The sequence below is a fragment of the Perca flavescens genome, chromosome 1 (assembly GCF_004354835.1).
Source record: "Perca flavescens isolate YP-PL-M2 chromosome 1, PFLA_1.0, whole genome shotgun sequence".
NCBI classification, from domain to species: Eukaryota; Metazoa; Chordata; class Actinopteri; order Perciformes; family Percidae; genus Perca; species Perca flavescens.
In genome coordinates, this window is record NC_041331.1 from 1,384,279 (window position 1) to 1,402,712 (window position 18,434).

An 18,434-nucleotide genomic window follows, 5' to 3' on the forward strand; every position below is an offset into this window, starting at 1 on the left:
AGCCCAATAATATAAGCTTCTTACTGGCCTCATACTTTGTATTGTCATTAATTGTGACGGATGACCTGCCATGTTATCAGCTGGTAAGGGGAAGTGGAGGAAGACGGGTGGGCGGTGGCAGATCAAGGAACCAGACAAAAAAAAAAAATCATTGTTTCCAAAATCTGCAGATGTTAAAAAGAGAAAATTCCAAAAAGTAAAATACAGCTTGAAAATGTATAAGAATTTAAAAAAATGACCTCTAATCTCAGACACTGATACCAAACTACAACAAAACAATACCAGCAGGTAATAAAGTTTTCACCAACATATTTTTTCCAGAAGGGACTTTAGTATGAACAGTTACAGCTAAAAAAGTGGGCTGAAATAGTTTTCCCAGGAAGTAATCTACATTCACTTTTCTCTATATCTAGTTTGGAGAATACGTGTAAACTAAAGACTCAGATATCCTAGATTCAGAATTGTCTAGCCTGACCCAAATACAAGGATTAAATGTCGGATCACTGTAAGGGTGAGAGAGAGAGACAGCAGGCAGGAAAAAAAGGATGATGGCCACTGATAGGCCTGACTGCTGCCTGACTGCAGATCTGTCTATTATTCGAGTTACAATTGACTGAGAGGAATAGTATATCTCAAGTAGACCATTTTGTCATGATCTACTGGTCCACAAGTGTTTCAACATATTAATTGTGTTGAAATGGTTACAACATGTTACCATTTGAGTTAACAGTCAGTGAAATAAAATAGACATTTTTCAATGTCCATGTATCACAATCTAGGAGCTGCAAAGATTAATTGATAAGTTGTCAACTATTTTAATAATCGCCCCAACCATTTTGATAATCACTCAGTTTAAGTCATTTTCTATGACAAAAAGGTGGCTGCTTATAGTGACAACCCAACAGAGAAGTATTACCCAACTTCACTCAGAGCTACAGAACTACTAGTGTTTTAGCATTTTTTTCAGCTCATTGTGTTGGTTTTCTGCAAGAAAACTCTAAAATCCACTGGACGCTACCTGGCCACGCCAAACAACAGCCAGACAAAGTTAGAGACTAGCTTGTGAACATAGTGGAGCACTTAGCAGTTGCAGAGCCAGATCTTTTCCTCAGGAGTCGGTGGAGACACAAAATAGTAAAAGCAGAGTGAATATTCAGTTTACAGTTGTCAGGTGGACAGAAATACAACACATGAACACACATGAATTTGTCTGCGGGATGTGTAAATAAGCAACTGTGAATAAGTTCACCTTATCAACTGGAGGTTTTGTTTTGTTTTGTTTCTGCTTTTGAACCAGCTTTGGATCTTAACAATATGGGTAGTATGTGTTAATGAACTATAGTAAACTTCCCTACATCTTGCCAGCGCTCAGATCTCCGTGATCGTCTCCTGTTAATCCAGAAAAGGAGCCCTGAAGGAAACAGAAAACAGAAAAGTAAAATGTCTTGTCTACAATTATTACTGGTCACAGGTGACAAACCAGTTAACCCGCCTGACTGCCTACAGGGCTAAAAAGCATCTCTCTCTCGTCATTGCGTCTGATTGGTATGGTGTTTTACTACTTGACAGTCATGCCAGAGCATCTTACAACCAATTTATGTTTATAGGATCAACAACTTTATGACCAACAGAAATGAGATCAAAAGGTCAATGGAAGTAGCAGATAAGTCTATGACCCCAGAAACTAAGCAATGAGGAGAAAAGTGTTTATACATTGGTGGCATTCAGCAAATGTTTTAGCCTAATATTTTTACATGGTTGCTGCAAAGTCAGTTCTAGCCAAGATCTACACTACACTACTATCTCCCCCATGAGGAATTCTAAGTAATGACAACACCAATGTTGTTGAATCCACATGATACAAGCCTTACGTAATCGCGCCAATAGCCAAGGAGGACACAGAGGGTTAAAAAAAGAAGATGCATTCTTCAGAAGAGGTCAGTATCTTAACTCGAGTTTCTGCGCGCGAAAGTTGCCAGACGCCCCAACCTCCTGAACATAGTCCTACTGAGAAATCCAGAGAGAGTTGTGTGGAGGTGATAGTCTTAATTAACTTTGTAGCAACTCATTTGGCAATGGCTTGAATGTAACGGACGTTCATTAATATCAAAAAAGTTACGCAAGTTAAGCTTGAATGCGCTGTTTACAAGTCCAAAGAATGCTTCCAAAACCCAAATAATACCAGCATATCCCACATGTCTTAATCGGATATGCCAAAACTGATAAAAAGCACTATTCAGAATATCCAAACGGAATATGCTGTTTACATGACCTGTATCAAATTTGGAATGTTGTCATATCCGGAATAATAGTGGAATGTAAGTGTGCATGTAAAAATACTCACTGAGACTATAGTGCATAGGGGGACCTTAGCTGTGCTCTGTACATTGCACTCCGTAGACTTTATACAAAGACCCTCCCTAATAAATACTCTGAATAGTCAGTAATAATAACCACAACAGCTCAGTTATGAAGTATTACATCAGCTGGAAGGGTTTACAGAGAGCATCATGGGAGAACAAAATGACCACAATAACCATGTATACAGTATTACTAAAGTGTCGTCGAGTGGGACCCTGGAACCCTGACTTGACTATGAAATGAGTTAAGCTTAAATTGTGTAATACCGTAGGTAACAGTCCATTGATGGTAAACAGGGCTCTGGTGTAATTATGTAACTAATATACAAGCAGGTGGCCACACAGCTGAGTGGGCCATAACATTCATTTGAACTGCCAGTCAAGCCAGAGGGGTCATTCAGACTTAACCTGGACTAAACAGATGCAATGTGAATGCACCCACACAGCTGGCCAGATATGTTCAGACAAGCCTCCACTTTCATCAAGTCTTGATTTAAAACCAGTGCCTGTTTAACTTTATATAGCAAATGACATCGCGTTCAGAGTACATCCCTACTGCCATCCCATTCTGGGGACACTGTGAAGGCTGTGACGCAAAGCCAGCCCAGTTCAAGGTGCCTCTGCCGACGCATCCATTCTTTCTGCAGTGCAGACAACCTTGCCCAAAAAACCCTCACTAACTTCACTGTCAACACATTTTGGTCATTTATCTGACCCTCTTACGTAAAGAGAAATTCAGCTAGATGGCCAAAAAAACAAGATTAGTCTACTAGATCAGGATGAACAAGCAGCCAATAGTGCAGAAGTCAAATGTCACAGCATTAAACAAACTGCAACCGCAAACCTAACACAATGATGAATGAAGAAAAAAATTATGAAAAGAAAGAAAATGACCACAACTAGTGCTCTGAAGTAAGTAGGCTATGTAAAAAAAAAAGAAACTTACTTATTAAACTTATATTATATTAAATAAGTCTACAATTCTATTGATTAACAAATATATAATGTATTGTAATATATATATTAGGAAATGTTTCTAATCACAATACCTTACCCAAGGGACATATCATGAAAAACACGCTTTTTCAGACCTTGTGCACATACATTTGGGTATCTGGAGTGCCTAGCAACGCACCCACTGTGAAATAAGACAACGCAGTCAGTTTTTTGTGGGCTGACTGGATCAGAAAATGAGAGCCAACAAGCCATTCAGATGTGGCTCCCCTTCCTCACATGCAGGCTCATTAGAATATACCGCCACCCCCCATCTCAGCATCTCCACCCACGGCTTGAGAACTACCTTACTATAACGGTGCCTGACATTTATTGGATTTCGGATCAACAAATTAAAGCAGTCAGATATTTATGAACTCCCTTTTTACTGTATCTGCTCTTATAAAAGACACTTCCTGAATGTAGCGAAGTCTGAACACGGCAGACAAAAGGCAAAAACAGCAGTGGCCTTGACCAACTGCCACTTTGCTCGTTTGAAAGCCATGATGTCTCTCTCTGATGGTTGGGCCAAATTCTCTGGGCGGATAAAGCAGAGAAAGGGGAGGTAACCTTTCTCCTTATGACCTCATAAGGAGAAGATTCCAGATTGGCCCATCTGAGCTTTCATTTTCTCAAAGGCAGAGCAGGATACCCAGGGCTTGGTTTACACCTATCACCATTTCTAGCCACTGGGGGACCATAGGCAGGCTGGGGTAATGCATATCAATGTTAAAAAACCTCATAAAGTTAAATATTCATGCCATGGGACCTTTAAACGACAAAAACAGATGAGAAAAGGGTATTCATTCTTATTCAGTTTAAGATTATGCATTGCTTCTATTGGACTCCCTCCAGATTGTTTAGACTTGGATTAAGAGACACACCAAATTGTTGGAAATGTAAGACAGAGGATGGCCAATTACTTCATGTCCTATGGTCCTGTGATGAGGTCCAGGAATTTTGGACAGGGATACATGATAACCTATGTCAGATTGCAGGGAGCCAGGTTCCATTCAGCCCAAGATTATTTGTTCTGGGAGATGGGTCAATCCTAAACAGAATCGATAAGCACATAAGTTGGGTTCAAACCAGTTTAATGATAGCCAGACAGATTCTTCTGAAGAGGATGGAGGAACAAAGGGGTACCTTCATTCCAAGAATGGGCTGGCGAGATGGCGAGAGTATCAGCATTTGAAAAAATGTCATACAAACGGTTTGCAAGATGAAGTGTTTACACAAAAGAATGGGGGAAATACCTGAGCTCTTTGGAGGGCTCCAAGGATGCCATGTACTGGAGGATAGACGTATGCAATGTGCTTACGGTGTTATCATATTTACATAATATGTTTATTTGGTTTACAGTTTGTTTATGTTATTTTATAGTATTGAATATTATGGCAATTATTTCATCTTATCTTAAATTTTGTATAGGGAGGTGGTGATGGCGAGTTGGGGGGTTCAGATAGGGAGGTGATGCGTTTATGTCGTGAGATGTAGGTTCTGTGTTAAAAATAAAATAAAAAATGTTAATCCTAAAATGCCTCACATAGGGGGTATTTTAAACACTTTCAGGGGGATACTACTTGCGAGCTTAATTACAGGTCTTACTTGTCCTATTTAAACTCAGATTGCATTTCATCACTCTCTTCCAACTTGTGCTATTCTCTGAACTACATTGCTGTAATTTGTGGTCTCTTTCTCCTTCTCCTCTTAGTGCTATCTCTGCGAGCTGCACCTCCTTTACTTTTACCTCTATGCTTCTACTGATAACAGTGTACGTGCCTACATGGATTAAAAGACATTTCAAGAAAGACCATTTCTATTGCTGGTATAGGAGCATGAAGAGTGACCACTGCAAAGTAAAGAGGACACTATAAAAGGATGAAATGTTGTATATGCGCAAACATTAACTCTAAAAATATGCATTTGGGGGTGGCAGTAGCTCAGTCCAGCCAAGGTGCCCTTAAGCAAGACATCGAACCCCCAACTGCTCAGGGTGCCTGTCCATGGGCAGCCGCAGCACCTCTCACTGACATCTCTCCATTTGTGCATGTATAGGTCCTGAACATGTGTGTGTATTTCAGGCCTGAGTGTAATGTGTATTCTAGAAAACAAAGTGAGAAATTGTAATTTAATAAAATATGGTAAAACAAACAAACACATTTAGGATTGTAATGCTGATAATAAGTAGGCTATGATTGGGTAAATAATGAGATTCTGTACGTAGTGAGCCTCAAACGCTGTTATTACAGGTCCTGGAGCAGGCTGACACAAGTACTGACGACTAAGACTAAAACTATGCACGTCTATAGTTACTCTATTCCTACTTTGATTTAAAATGAGGTCACCACTAATGGAATGAACAAAGACATTGATTTTACTAAATGCCTGATAGAATACAAATAACAGATGTTAGGGTTTTAAAATGATACGGGGTTAATCTGTTGTTAAACATGAAAGCACTTTTGAAGACTGGATCCTCTAATTTTAGAAATCTAAAGATGATAAAATTACCACTATTAATTGTCATTGTGATAGCAAATACCAGATAATCATATAAAAAACTGATATGGCAGCAGTCATAAAGACTTGTGTTATATCTTTTCTCAGTCGGTGGGAGTAGTTGCATCAGAGCAAGAAGCTATTTCCTGACACTATTTCACAGTTTGCCGTTTGCTTTGATATGGGAAATGTGACATGTCTAAACCTTACTGCAGAAAACACACAACAAAAAATAAAATAACACATGCATCAATGAAAAATATTTAGTTCTAGTGGTTTTCAAACTTTAAGCTGTCAGTTTAGTGGTCACAAGGGTTTGTGAATGGCAACACAGACATTTGGGTCTAGATGCTGGCATTTATGTGGGGAATAGGCTACCCTAAAGAGGTTTCAATTTGCATCCAGAGTTAGAGACAGTGGGCTATTTAACTTACGCCATCTAGAATGGTTTTCTTCCATAGATTCTTCCAAAAATGAGTCGGAAAAAGATACAGTACGCTATCCAGCACCGCATTTCTTAAAAGTGAGCCGCCGCTCTCTAAGCAAAGATCAGACCATCTCCATTTAAAGAATCAAGCGAATAATTATTACCCCGCCACCCCGGACATATAAAAATGATATTGTACTTAAGTGACACGATGGGGGTTGCTCTCTCATTCCGCATGCAACCAACACATCACTCTCTTCCAAAGTGTGCTACTCTGTGAACTACACCGCTGTAATTTGACTCATCTGTAACATGAACATGACATCACAACTCGTCCTAGGCCACTACAGGACCGCTGGGGGACCGAGATCACATTTAAACAAGTTGGGTTTGTTGTTTGGTATCGCTCCCGTATTGACAACTGACTCATGTCGACATGGAAACGTTTTCTAAACCCTTTTGCACAAACTTAAAAAATGCCATGAGAGTTGGACCGCAGCCTCTAACGTTACATGACACATACAGGTGGAGGCTAAGATATACTGGAAGATTCCCACGAGGAAGAGTTGGAATGGATGCCGCTCAGAGTTCTCGCCTCTCCGCCAGAAGAAACATTTTCCGGGCTCAGGAAGGAGGCTCACCTGGAACAGCCCCACCACAAACACCCCCACAGGTAACTCTACCTTTCGGCTTATTCTTCTAAAAACGACAATAATAAGTCAAAGTTTACCTTTTTCCGCTGTTAAGACCCTCCGACGTCATTCACCTCGTGGCTGCTGAACATTATAGTGCAACCGCTCAGAACATGGGCCGTAATCTGTGGCTTTGACAGACTTCCTTCTCTTGGTGTCAGCATCAAACACCACGCCACACACACACAACCTCTGTTAGATTAAGACTTTCAAAATAAAAGCCCTGGCCGCCAGCGCGTTTACCAAATAGAACCAAGTAGCCTATAGAAAATAGAGAAAATAAATAGGCAGATTGAAAGCATTTGAGGACAGGCTTTAAAGGCATCTAGATATTTATGAGTGCGATGTGTAGGCAAAATAAACGTTTTAAGACATCTAGCCTTAACATTGTGTTCGCAGTCAGCAGCCTGAACAGCCTTTCATAAGTGATCATCATCATTATTAGATCATTAGACTATATTATGGTAATGCGCTGTATGTAAAGTTGTATTCAACACAACACCACATTTATTTTAAAAGTATAATGATTTTCTGGTTAGGCTATCACAGCCTGTTTCCAAATGTCATAGAAAATCAAACCCCTATGTTATGTTTTGAGTCATTTGAGTCCTGTCACCTTTGACTAAAAGATCATTCAAATAAATACATTTTCCTCTTATGACTTCACATAAACGTTGGTAGATATTTCACACACTTTTGGACTAACAGATGTAGGATTAAAATGTTTTGTGGTCAAAAGAGTCAATTGTGTATTCATGAAAGTCTATTCTGTGAGCTTACTTGGACCCATAGATGTGTCTACATAAATCATGAGTCAATTAGTGCCATTATATGTCCATCAAAAATCGCCATAAATCTAAAAAGACTTACTTATTTGCTAGACTGATTTGTAGAGCAGTCTTTTGTGGCTCACATAAGCTAATCTTTTCTCAAACAGCTGTTTGGCATCATCATTCCCATTAACCTTGGCACATTTAACCACCCTCCAATGCTCAGTGTACTGAGTCAGTGAGGCCTTGGCATACGTGCTTTTCTCTTGTCTGAACTAGTATGATCCTTTTGCTGTACCATTAAAGTTTATGCTTTAATCACTGACCAAAGTGTGTAACTGACATGAGATGGTATCAAATAATATACTGCTGGACTATTTATTTCATCAATGCTGCTAAAGAAAAACCTTCTTTTTTCTTCTCAAAGGCTCACATGTAACCGCTGCACACTATTTTCTTACCACACAATAGATCATCATTTACGTGGCAGTTAACATCAGTGCTTATGCCACCAAGTAGAAGTGTTACACATCACACCTCTCACATTGTCTCTTCTGAATCCTCAACTTCCTCCACTTCATTCATATCTTCCCTCCTGATGAGTTCTAGTCATTTAATTCTTGTTCCAGTTCTCCACCACAAAACACACATGATTTAAGCCAGGTCTGATTTACACAGGCAATTTCTGACTTGCCAGTACATCCTCACTGTACTACATAGTTCCCGTCTGTTTGCAGCTAACTATTGTAGTCCAACAATCATAACAATCCAGTACATACTGATGCTATCAATGTCAGCCCTTCCTGTGAACAGCCAAATTGACTCTCAACAGAGATTTCTTTTTCCTGTGTTTTTGTTTTACTTTCTTGTTGTATTCTTGCATTCCCATTAACCAAGCAACACGACTTCCTCTACACTTCTGATTTGCACATCTGTATTTGTCACCACATTTTGCATTTATGGTCACCTCTGCATCTGGCACATCCAGATACCTGACAACTTTTTTTTTTAAAGGCTGGTATCATTAAAAGGCACCATTGCTTTTGACGTATTCTGATGACATTCCCTTTCATACTGTAATTTGTTTAAACTCACAATAAGTTTCCTTAGGTATGTTACAAAACCTTTTCTCAGCTTTTTGTCTCTTTCTTTTTACGGCCATCACTGATGTAGGTGTTGACTGATGCTTCCCATCCATGCATCAAACTGTGGTAACTCTTGCAGCTTTTGCACTCCTCGCCACATGTGCTGCCTCCTACTTAGCCACAAGTTCCATTTTCTCGGCATTAATCATGACCTGATCAGTCACACAGCTGTTCAGGAAATTCCCATCTCCAAGACCCTCATGAACTGTCATACTAATGTACATCAATCTGTATGACAAAAAGCATCAGTGATGTGTGCATTTATACATATCAGTTAACCACCTTTATCTGTGGCTAGATAAGACTCATGTGTACAGTCACTTTTTTTTATTATTCAAACAAAGCATTAAAGACTGTAAATATTCATCAGTGTATGAACTTCTGATCAAATTTTATTAATTCATCTTTAAGTTTAGTTCCTTCATTGTGACTTAAATGATCTAAAAGGAAGTTACCTCATGTACAAACACACAATATAAGTACAACTCTGTTCTTGTGTGTTTCTCTGTGGTTAGCTTTCTTCTCGTTCCATGTGAGCTCATGTATCCTCACCTCACCTTATCAGTCTGGCCAAATTTATCCCTGCTGAGGCTATCGCACAAAATCAGAAAGTTTGATCATTTTCTATTGCCATCTTTGTCTGTTATAGTACATCCCTTTTGTAAAACAATTTCTGAAAAGCTATATTTCTTTTGTTCAATAACAAATATTTTCTTGCTTTTCCCTTTCAGTATATTATTGGAGACCCTGGTTTCCAGATAGTGCAGCATGGCGTACGAAAAGGAAAAGACAACGCCTTGTAAATATGGCAATCATCCACAAAAATATACTTTTGTCAAATCTGGTGGAGGTGTCATACTTCACCCAGGCAGATACAATAGACAGATCAACGATATATAGTTACACCAAAAGTGATATATATTAAAGATAGTATATACAAAACAATAATGACATATTTCATAGTACAGTACATACAGAACAAGTGTCCATGGCTTTCAGTTTTAAATCTGATGAAAAATTGTCTTATTCTCTGCACAATATAAAAACAAACACAAACAACATAAAAACAGCACACTGCTTTGGCTGATATAAATTAAGTGTTTTTATAAAGAGGACTAACAGGGATGATGTGCGGGGAGTATTACTTTCATGTTGGACTTGTTCAATGTTTCAAACCCTGAGAAGATCAGAAATGAATTAGGTGACGCCCAGTGGGAGACATCCAGAAGCACTTCACTGCTTTACTACCCAAATCAGGAAGCCACAAGACTGACAGAAAACACTAATCTCAGCTTTTCTGATAGTTCTGTGTAAAGTACTGCATCCCACTGGGTAAGAAAATGACAGATTGTACTGCAATTGGACCCACAATATTATTGTCTCTGATGCTTAAATGATTTATATTTGAAAAAGGACAGCATGTTGTGTTTTAAGTACCACTGAAGATTTTCTGAAAGTTGATGAGATGATTCTGACAGATCCATAATTTTCAGACTATTTTCGCTCAACGCTTCCGACCATAAAAATCAGTCCACAAAAAAACATAAAAAACAAAGATAACTGAAAGTAAAAATAACAGAAACACATCAATACAATCCACACTTCATTTGCATAACAGTGTCCCTCCTGTGATTGCCCTGGAGTTGTGACATTATGTAGGTGTCTATGTCACCCAGCTGTCCAGTCGCATGCGTTTGAGCGTGGGGCTCGGCCTGCCCTCTGAGCCACTCATGTGGAAGTCCAGCCGCTGCTGCTGCTCCTCGCGGTCGCTGCCCCCCTCGTGGGAGCTGCAGGAGGAGCAGACGCTTTCTGCAGGAGACCTCCCCATGTCTGCTCTGGTGGATGGGTGAGGATGGGGAGGGGCATGAGCCTGGGTCATGTACCCTGATTGGCTGAGGTGGTCGCGGGGTGGGGAGATGGGCTCGGCTTTGATGTTGACGCTGTGGTTGGTGTTGATGGAGAGATTGGAGCTCCCCGACCTACAGATGGAGGGACAGAGGAAGAGGATGCTTTGAGGCTGGGACTGCGGAGCAAAGGTGCCACCTAGTGGTGAAACTAACTTCTTCAATGTTTTTTAAAAAAGCAGGGACCCCCTACTACATATATTGAATAAAATGAAGTTGCATATTAAACTGGGCCTTCAATAACATGTAAAGTGGCCTAAAGCTTTTATACATACCTTTTTTTGCACAGAATACTAAACTATTAAAATAGCCTAATAATTGTTGGCACGATTTTATAAATCATGTTTTAATGTTAAACATACATGTGGCACAGAGAGTCCTTAGGATGAACTGTGGATGGCCTTAGTAGAAGTGGGGATTTATATTTTCTAATAATTTGGAGGCGCCCCTGCAGTGACTCTGAGGACACCCTAGGGGTCCCGGACCCCCTGTTGAAGATCCCTGCTGTAGACAAAAAACAGACAACTCTGGTTGGCTAATACTGAAACTCGTCCTGTGGTGGAGTCTTAAGTGCATTTACTCAAGTACTGTAAGTGTAAATTCTAGGTACTTGTACTTTACTTGGGCATTTTCATTTGATGTCACTTTATGTTTCCACGTCACTACAATTAAGAGGCAAATATTTGGCTATGTATTATTATATTTTTTACTGCACAACATGAGTTATGAGTATGTTAACATTTAAGAAATTACAAATAAGATAGGATGAGCTTATACAATATAATGTATTTTATTAAATGAAACAACCCAACAGTGCATAAATTGCAAAAAAAGTTAAAAGCAGCTCCATCTTGACCAACTAAAACAATAAAATACTTCTTACACATTAATGCATTATCAGAAATAATATAATAATCAAATTTTGTTATAGTAAAACGCTCACAGGAGGCGTTGTTTTGCATTTAGTGCATTTTTACTTTAGATAAATTTAGCTAAGAATACAAACTTTCACTTTAAGTAACATTTTGAATGCGGAACTTTAAAGTGGCACTTTAAAAAAAAAATGCAAATGTTCATTTTTAAAAGGAGACATAACACATACATCCACAAATGAAAAGTGTAACTCATAAGGAGTTGCCCCCTTGCCCAATTCAATACACTCACAGGTTTTCCTACTCCAGCCTTATTTGGTCTGGTATGACCAGTAACCTAGTGGCTAACATTAGCTACATTAGCAAAATGAAAATGGGTATTGCAGATTTTACAACTTGTATCTATTTGTGCTACTGTTTTACTATGTTTTAACAATTACCATTTCTCCTGTAACTGTCGCTTGTTGCTGCAGTGGCCGCTGCTCAGCAAAAGTTCAAGTCTCCCTTTCATTTGTGTCATATTGCTACTTTAATTAAAGGATCTGAATACCTTGTCCCTATCTGGACTTGTCCTGCAATGTGCCAGGCTTATAACTTAAGTCAGTAGCCTCTCTCTTCATTACCAAGTCACATCACATCTATGTCCTCTCCTTACCACATTACTCTGTTTATGTCAGATAAGTGTAAATAAACTAACACAACTGTGTTAACAAACTGTGAAACTGTAAAAGGTCTTGTCAGTCATTAAGAGAGTAAGGTTACCTGTGTCAGGTACTTACCCCAGTGAGACCAGCTGGTGTTGCTGCCATGCCGCCATGGAGCCCAAAGAGGGCCCTGCAGGGGAGCCGAAGCCCGACAGCTCTGCACTGTTCAGAGAGTAATCTAACAAAGAGCCAGACGACATGTAAGCACGATAGCACACAAAACTGACACATCAAGTCAATCTTGGCCTTCGGTGATACAACTTTATTTGCTTACATTCCTACAATGAGCTGCTAAACCACATGAAACTCTTTCACTAACTTTCGCTGGAGAGTTTTAGTGTCCCCAGATGGCCCAAATGTGTAATTTGGGATAAAAAAAAAAATACATATTAAAAGATACTGATTATCTTTATACAGAATTATAAATCTTTGTATTATTTTAAAATACAGATATAGTTAGTCTAACCCTAACAAAATGTCCAAAAGAGCTGCCGTCCATATGCGGCATAATACTAAGAATGCCTGAACCATCTGAACCAACAGTCCTGTACTGTAGGCTTCTTTGGATTCTGGTTGTCCTGTTCTTTCATTTGACACTTAACAGCACATAAATGGTAATGTAACATTGAATGAAATGAAGCAAAAAAAAAAAAAAAAAACACATTTCAATGTCTTTGTCTTCTCAGGGCCTACACTAATGACAGCAATACGGTACAAATTCTGATAAGCAGCAGGTACCGTTGTTGTAGGCCGAGCTGATGCCGGAGTAGCCCAGACTCTGGTGAGGCAGGCTGGGAGTGGTTATGGAGACCACTGGGGTGGACAGAGGCTGGCTGGACTGACTGCTGCTCAGCCTCTGGTTACTCTGGAAACACATAAAAACACATGGACTCACTAAGTTTATTCAATAAAGATTAAAAATTGTCTGTTGCTTTTCTGTGCTTAGATTGCAGTTATATTGTACAGTGGATGGCATGCAGCTTAATGTGGCTTGTGATGCCCCATTTCAACCACATGATGTCAATATAATGAGTCTTTCTACAGCGAGTGAAAACTACTTCCCTTTCGAGAAAAAAATCGAACCTCAAACACTCTCCCACTGCCTGACATAATGCAAAATATACCTTCTGGTGGTCACTATGTAAAAACCTGCAACATCAACTACTCTTTATTCTTTACTAATTTCCTACATTTCCCAGAATGCCTCAAACTTGAAGCAAGTGAGTCTGAACTTGCTGGGGTTCAGCCTCCTAGTCTAAGGGAAAGAAGAACAGGACACAAGGCTGTCGATGGATGCTGAATGTCTGAATGATTAAAAGTCATTCAAGGTGTCTTTAGTTCATCTGGAAACCCTACAAATGCATCCTGATTACTCAGTATTTCAAAACACAGAGGGTCAAGTCTGTAAAGCATTTCTTGAAATGCAGTCGTATCCTCTAAATTACTTTTGTTACTTTTTAATTTTGTGTGTGTGTTTTAACAATTAATAAATTAATTAATTAATAATACCAGTAGGCAATTCATTCTTAATCAGTCACTGTCTCAAATGAAGCTAGAAACCAAGTTGGTTTGGTACACTTTGTGCCTGGCTGGTATAGTTGCTGGTATTTCAAACTGGTGGCTCTTTAACTTGACACGTTTCGAACAGTCATTAGAAGTTTTGTGTTGTTCCTCTCTGGGCTCTTGCCGTTCCGGTGTGATAATGTCAGCAATGACATCACCCAAGCACACAAACACACACCAAGCGGTGGTTTAACCAACCGATCCATGCCTAAAACTAACAGTGTTTCCTTCCCCTTGCCCTGTGATATCTGGTGTCCCTGTCACTATGAGTGAAATGCCGTAGTAAAGAAGTCAAGTTCGAGCTAACAAAGTAATGATGATGGCTAACACATGCGGCCCGTGAAGAAATGCAGACCTTCTCAGTTCTTTATGGGTATTGCTTTAAAGACACGCAATGAAGAATTAAAAAAAGGTAATTAAAAGAGTAGTTCTTGCCTGCATACAAAGCAGATACTATACACACTTACATGCACACATGTCACAGAAGAGGAAGTAAAAGGCAGTTTCAAAATGATCAAACAGAGGAGTTGCTGTCTGACCACAACTCAACATCTTTCACAGCGGTGCAGAAAAGCAGTCATCATCTTCTGTTAGTTTCAACATAAATAGCATGCCATTGTTTAGGGTTTTGCTGCGTGTTTCAACTGCACACCAGTGTCAACCCATAAAAGCTGGTATTTAGCACTCTCACACTACTGAAAAAGACCATGATAATTGCTCCTGCAAATACAGTGTATGGACAATATATTATTTGTCATCCAGTGATCCACAGTATTTATCTCAGAAAGAGCTGAATGTTGAGAAACTTTGACGATAACTAATACATTATCACATTTGACTCATCTCTTTAGACACATTATTGTTGACTGCTATGGGTGGGATGTAAGGGTGTTTATTATAATATCTCCACCTGAAATTTAGTCAGACCGTATTTTATTAATACTATGACAATCCCTAAATGAGTCTTAAGAGGAGGCTTTAAAAGGGCTGTACTCAACATTTAGAGCAATAATATAGCAACAGACAATGATCTATGTAAATATATAGTGGAGTAATGGCTTCCTGAGCAGAGAATGAAGTAACTCTTCCTCTGTGTGTTGTAATACTGTATTATTGTAGTGTGTAGTGTAACGTAGGTACGCAGGGGAACGGTCTGGGAGCAGCTCATGTGGAGTGCAGCTCCTTTAAAGGTAACCCATAAAGTGCTTTCAATGTGTAATCTACTTCTAACTCATCTGTACATTCTCAACAAAATCATCTTTCTATAGTCACAAAAACTGTGGTAATGTTTGTTGCATCTGAAGTTTTCTTTATTCTATATACATATGCTGTTCAAAATAATTACACCACATCTCCCAAAAGGCATTTACATTAATGTGAACAGGAGGAATAAGAAATGCTGTCTGTCTTACTGATGGATCACTGCAAAATGTAAAAATCCCCTGGATCCCACAGCCAGCAGAGTAATGCAGCTTTTCGGTCACCATAGTAAAGAAAATAAACACACTGAATAATTCATTTTTGTTCCATTATTTACTTATTATTACATCATGTTTGAGCATAGTGTGGGAGGGAAGGGCAACAGTAAGAGATTTTTTTTTAAGATTATTTTTGAGGCTTTTCCGCCTTTAATGGACAGGACAGTTAAGTGAGAGAGAAGGGTGGAAGACATGCAGGATATTGTCACAGGTCAGACTCGAACCCTGGACCTCTGCATCGAGGCATAAACCTCTCAGTATATGTGCGCCTGCTCTACCCACTGAGCCAACCCAGCCACACAGTAATGGAGTTAAGGGCAAATCAATAACTTCAATAAGAAGAAAGACAGACTCAAGACGCTCTGAAGACTCTCTTTCAAATTCTTGTACAGTGCACCTTTTTTGGTTTATTTGTGCCACAATTTGAGATGTGAGTAGAATGTCACAGCATATTATCTCTGGTTTGAGTTCTTGTGGTATTGTTTCTAAACCTGACTTGAGTCTCCACAGAGAATCTGCACTACCTTTCCAAGAAGTGGATGAGTTGGCAGCCTACTTGAAATATCATCATTCTTTATGTGTGTTAAGCCGTGTGCTTTCCAAAACAAATGTTACTGTAAATGGCAGGATTTATGCATCTCTATGTGTCTTTCATTAAAATGCATCATTTTACTTTATATTTGTATATAGGTTCTCTAGGATGGAGACAAATTCAAAAGATCATGGGGGTTGTCTCTTTCTGCGATGCTTGAACTGACAATTTTTTGCCAACGTTGATGTGTGGAACAGAGAGATCCTGTCTTCTTTAACAGAACAATAAAATGATTTCATTTGTTCAATCAACAACCATCTGGTCCAGATGGTGTCAAACAAATTGTTCAGAAAAGTTGCTGACTAAACTCTGTGGTAATCGGCATCATCTGTTTACTCCGTTCTTGTCTGCATCCAACATCCATCAGGCTTAAAAAACATTGTGTTCCATTCTGGTTCCTGATAAACCTCAGACTCAGGCACTAAAAGGTCTGTGTTTTACAGAGGTTTGCATTAGCAGCTGAGAAGTGCAACACTTCATAAAAGGTGGTACCGGTGTATCGGTCAACTTGTTTCGACGATTTGCTTCCCCCCAGTGGCCACATGAAACAATGCAGCTTTAATTATTATTGTATTACAGTTTATCTGAATTGCTAAAACGCTAAAGCCCATTCTCTGAACCAAATGCTCAGTGGCTTAACCCCTTTTGTTGAATCAATCACTCTTTTGGCAAAACCCTAAACACATTCTCACTTGCTAAAACACATTTCACACTGAGATGCACCTGTGTTAAAAAATGGTTTACACGGGCAGCAAAAGTTAAACACAACTACAACACAGTCGTTACACACAACGACTCAAAATTGTACACACACGTTTCTACCATAGACTGTTACAGTAATATGAACTAAGGTGATCAAACCAATTGTAAAGAATATATAAGCCAGTTCAGAGTGAACAGATGTGATGCTGAGGCAGAATACATCTCTCACTGACTTTGATATTGCAGTTTCACAATATTTTTTAGTGTACCGTCATGTGCTATTTATTACGTTTTCTTTGTTCTTTGGCTTTTTGCAGTTTGACTACTGTATTGTTCTCCAAGTGCCTGATATACAGACCTTCAATATTGTAGTACTTGCACTACTTACATTGTACAAGATATTCACTTACAAGTTTTTTTTTTCTGTAACTACATGCCCTAGACACTGTGTTCTCGAATGTTTGAGGAAATGTCCAATGAATGCTTTGTAGTGAGTTGACTGGCTGTGTGTATGATCAGAGAGGATTGTTTGATTTTGCCAGAAGAGTCAGGTGTTTGGTAAATATAGTTAGAAAATTTGGTTTTGTGTTTACAGTTTTGAGAAGATGGGTGAGAGTTTCAAGAAATGTGACTTAGCAATCGAGAAAAACTGTAAAGGGGACCTATTATGCTTTTCCTTATTTTCTGTCATATCTATAATGTTATAATGTCGGACGTTCATATTAAACAGGTCCTAAATATTAGAACCACACACACACACACACACACACACACACACACACACACACACACACACACACACACACACACACACACACACACACACACACACACACACACACACACACACACACACACACACACACACACACACACACACCAGTGTTTGCATCATTCCTTTGGACTGAGGGATGACCACTCGGAGGTCTGTCTTGCGGCTGGTAGGGACCATGCTGTTCCCAGGAGGTGGAAGAGGAGGAGATTTGGGTCGTATGATCTTCCCCAAGCTGCCTCCACCATGCGAGCCCACAAAACCGTTCACTGAACACAGAAACAAAGAAATACATTTGACATTGAGAGAAGTGATGGTAAGGAAATCTCGAAATTAAGAATTGATCTACTGACTGACTGATTGTTGGAAAATTAGCTTTTCTACATGGACCAGGAGCCTTGTATGTGCAATAGGTTTAAATAACCATAATTTTAGAGAGTCTAACAGTGTTGTTGTTCCCATGTGTTAGAATCAATAAATCAACCTGTCCCCCACCAGGCTCAGAGTGGAGAAAGTACAAGTATATATTATATAGTAGATAATAATGAATAATTGATATTTTGTTTGCTCTTGACATTACATAATGGTAGTGTTCTTATGAGACATGCTGTTCAGGGAGGGAGAGCATGGAGAGGACAGGCAGGATAGTTTGTGGCGGGGGTTGAAGATCCAACAGTATAGACAAATACTGTTGACAAGCAGTAACAAACACTGAGGTGCATCCAGCCGCCTTAAAAACACAGATGGCTGTGACGTTTCCGTATACAAACAGAACACGGACAACACTACAAGGCCTCCACTCGCAATTACATAAGCTGAAACCGTTCAGCTGAACTGATCAGCACAACTGTAGACTGGCAGCCAGAGAGAGAAAGAAAGAGACAGAGAGGGAGGGAAAGAGAGAGGTTATAGCAGGTAAACCCCCATCAGGGAGGATGCAGAGTACAGAGGAGAGGAG

The 18,434-nt window shown here is 39.4% G+C and overlaps 2 protein-coding genes across 4 annotated transcripts in view; both read right to left on the reverse strand.

The window, feature by feature from the left end:
• Positions 1–7,186, reverse strand: part of LOC114564594 (multiple C2 and transmembrane domain-containing protein 2) — a 46,133-nt gene extending 38,947 nt beyond the window's left edge. For 2 of the 3 annotated variants that reach the window (XM_028592216.1, XM_028592055.1), the window contains exon 1: positions 7,013–7,186. The gene's annotated coding sequence lies outside the window, so the exon portion shown is untranslated. Of the gene's footprint in view, positions 1–1,355; positions 1,412–7,012 lie in introns of all 3 variants that reach the window. The other variant, XM_028592139.1, reaches the window with a different exon arrangement.
• Positions 7,187–9,201: 2,015 nt separating this feature from the next.
• LOC114564762 (myocyte-specific enhancer factor 2A) overlaps positions 9,202–18,434 on the reverse strand; it is a 54,199-nt gene continuing 44,966 nt past the window's right edge. The window contains exons 7-10 of the mRNA XM_028592326.1: positions 17,585–17,745; positions 13,108–13,234; positions 12,445–12,547; positions 9,202–10,868 (exon numbers count right to left, since the gene is read on the reverse strand). Coding sequence (XP_028448127.1) covers positions 10,553–10,868; positions 12,445–12,547; positions 13,108–13,234; positions 17,585–17,745 — 707 coding nt within the window. The 3' untranslated portion in view covers positions 9,202–10,552. The remainder of the gene's footprint in view (positions 10,869–12,444; positions 12,548–13,107; positions 13,235–17,584; positions 17,746–18,434) is intronic.